This window comes from Meleagris gallopavo, chromosome 16 (assembly GCF_000146605.3).
Source record: "Meleagris gallopavo isolate NT-WF06-2002-E0010 breed Aviagen turkey brand Nicholas breeding stock chromosome 16, Turkey_5.1, whole genome shotgun sequence".
Classification (NCBI taxonomy): Eukaryota; Metazoa; Chordata; class Aves; order Galliformes; family Phasianidae; genus Meleagris; species Meleagris gallopavo.
Genome location: NC_015026.2, coordinates 1,275,873 through 1,278,690, shown reverse-complemented (window position 1 = coordinate 1,278,690; position 2,818 = coordinate 1,275,873). Strand labels below are relative to the sequence as shown.

At 58.9% G+C, this 2,818-nt stretch overlaps 1 protein-coding gene across 1 annotated transcript; it reads left to right on the top strand.

Annotated features, from left to right (window-relative positions):
* Positions 1-576: 576 nt before the first annotated feature.
* LOC100541472 (tudor-interacting repair regulator protein) lies at positions 577-1,640 on the top strand. Its single transcript, XM_003210763.4, has one exon. It carries the CDS (start codon positions 603-605, stop codon positions 1,062-1,064), a length of 462 nt encoding a protein of 153 aa, XP_003210811.2. The 5' UTR covers positions 577-602; the 3' UTR covers positions 1,065-1,640.
* The last annotated feature ends 1,178 nt before the right edge of the window (positions 1,641-2,818 follow it).

The following is a 2,818-nucleotide window of genomic DNA, read 5'->3' as shown; positions in this document are numbered from 1 at the left end:
CGCAGCCGGGGCTGCACCTCGGCGTGCGGCGGGCTCCAGCCCTGCCCCTTGCTGCCTCAGTAGAGAAGAACCCCGTTTACCTGCTCTGTACCAGGATGTGGGCGGGGTCCGTCTCACACCTGCAGCCGAAGCTCAGCACTGCTTTGCTCCACGCTCTCCGAGGGTCCCACAAAAGCAGAGCAGGAGCACGAGCTCCTCCTGCGCAGCTCAGCCACTCTAAGAGCTGAGCAAGGCGTGGGGGGGTCTCTTAGGTGCTCACTGAGCACACAGGGAGCGCCAGTGGGAGCAGAGGTGGCAGGCCCTGGGTTTTGGTGCTGCTGAGGATACGGCTGGGTGTGGAGGGGAAAGCGGGGATCCCCATAGGAGTCCGGGCAGCGGGATTCACCAGGGAACGGGGCTGGGACTGGGAGAGCAGGGAATTGGGGGTGTGGGGAGAGGCAGAGCAGGGGCTTCAGTGGGGCTGGAGGCAGGTGAGAGCAGGCTGCGGTGGGGGTAGGGGGGACCAAGCACCGGGGCTGTGGGCTGGGGGTCCTGGGGTGGGGGGTGCGGGGCTGGGGGGTGCCGTGATCTCCACTGAGTTGTTCTCTGTGCCATTGCAGGTGATGGGCATGGTTCGTGTCCCCCTCTACACCCAGAAAGATCGCATGGGTGGGCTGCCAAACTTCCTGGCCAACTCCTTCGTTGGAACTGCCAAATTCCAGCTGCTCTTTGCTCTGAAGATCTTGAACATGGTGCCGGAGGAGAAGCTGGCCGAGGCAGTGGCTGCCACACAGAAGCCGAAGAAGCCGGCGATCGACCACGCGGCTGTGGCAGCAGCTAAGCAGGCGAACGAGCTGGCGGCGGCCGCTAGAGCAGGCAATGAATACGCAGATAGCGGAGAGAACCAGGCAGCTGCGCACGCTGCGGCCGAGCTGGCAGAGCAGCAGGCGGCCGGGCTGGAGAGCCAGGCTGTGCTGGAGCATCTGGCGGCCGTGCCAGGGGCTGAGGCCGTGGTGGCGGAGCTGCAGGCGCAGCCCGGGGCAGACACTGTGCTGGAGCAGCCGGTGGCTGAAGCCATGGAGTGATGCCACCGTGTTTGTAATTGATTAAAAGTGGGTGAGGAGACTAGAGACTTTCTTCTAACTTTCCAACCAGTTGCTGGCTGCGAGATTCCACTGTGTAGCCAGGAGGGTTTGGAATTGTCTGAAGCAGGGGAAAGCTATGTATTTTTATGGCCATTAAACTCTAGCGAGCTTCCCAGATCAATCTGCGCAGCCCCCTGCAGAGAGTTCATGTGCTTATGTGAAGGTGCTGAAGCCTTAGAATTACGCTTTGATTTCAGGGACACACTGCTGCTTTCAGGTCCCGGTTTCATTTTTAAGGAACAAAACTTCTTATTTTGAGATGCCCTATGTGGACTTGGACGCAGCTGTGTTTTGCAGTGGACACAGCTGAGGAATAAGGCTGCTGATAAAGCGCCTTTGCTGTTGTGGGCAGAAGGGCTCTGCTCTGCTGGCAGCAGCGAGGCTGGGCTCCCATTGGAATGCTGGTGCCCGCGGTGACTTGCACTGAATTCCCTCTGGGGCACTGGGACATAGTCGTGTGGGTTTCTATCTGGAGGTCTGTGGGAGCAGGAAAGTGGAATAAATGGCTTTGCTGAACGCTTTGCAGTCGGGGATCTTTCTTGACTGCCAGCGCACAGCACTGGGGGGTTCCAGAAGGCTGCAGAGCTGCTGTCCCTGCAGGGGCCCTTCTGTCTGGAGAGGAGCGAGCAAAGCACCTCTCTGGCTGTGGGCCAGGACAGCTTGCAGGGCGGAGGGTGCCGCAGGATTTGGGGTGCTGCACCTCTGCAAACTTCTGAAGCTTTCACTGTTTGGTTACCCCAAGACAGTTCTTGCACATGGTTGATGCCAGCAGCTCTGCTACAGGTGCCAGAGCAGCTGTGTGTGGTGGTCCTTCACTGCTCTCTAACAGCTGCCACTGCCAGATCATGAGCACTCAATGCCTGGTCCAGCTGCCTTGAGCCCACAGCTGCAGCAGGACCCTTGCATAGCACACAGTCCTGCAGGCTGCAGAAACCATTTGCTAAACCCTCCAGCCCCTGCCTGTACCATGGCAGCTCTGTTTTCCCTTTCTATCCGCGTTCTGGTGCTGAGCTCTGCCCCAGCCTGGGTCCAACCTGTGGTCACTGCACCACAGCTGCTGATTCAGCTCAGCCCGGGTGAGAGCAGAGCTGCCTCCACCACCGTTGGAGGCACTGGACTCAGGCAGGAGTGTTGCTTTCCCTATTTGCTGCCTGTGTCCATCCTGCCCTGCACAGGGGCCCCGGAGGTGGCCAGCGGGCAGCACCCCACACCCAGCACAGAGCTGCTGCACACGTCATGGCAGAGTGCAGCGTTGGGAGAAGGTCCTGAGCAGTGAGTGGAGGCAGATGCCTGCACATGGTGATGAACGAACGACTCACAAAAGAGGTTTGGTTTAATTGAAGACATTTAGAGAGAGGCTGACAGCAGCAGCATGGTGCTCTTCAATAAATAACGGGCTGTGAGCTGGGGGTGTGACGCCATAGGGGATGGGTGACAGGAGGACAGCACATAGACCAGTCTGGTCCCCCAGGGACGTGCCTAAGGGCAGCAGCTGAGGAGTTGGGGTGTGCAGGGGCAGAAGAAGGGTGGAGGGGAGCTGGGGATGGAGGGTGGGGGGAAATGTCAGATCAGTGCCAGGAACAAGGAGATTCATTCTGGTCCAGAGAACATAAGTGCCAAAGAAAAGCAGGACCTTTGGTTACTAAATAAACTCATACAAACCAAGAGAAACGTTCAGGTAGGAAGTGGCGGAG

Excerpts from the sequence above, each read along its gene's own strand:
- LOC100541472 (XM_003210763.4), top strand. The coding sequence starts at position 603 with ATGGGCATGGTTCGTGTCCCCCTCTACACCCAGAAAGATCGCATGGGT.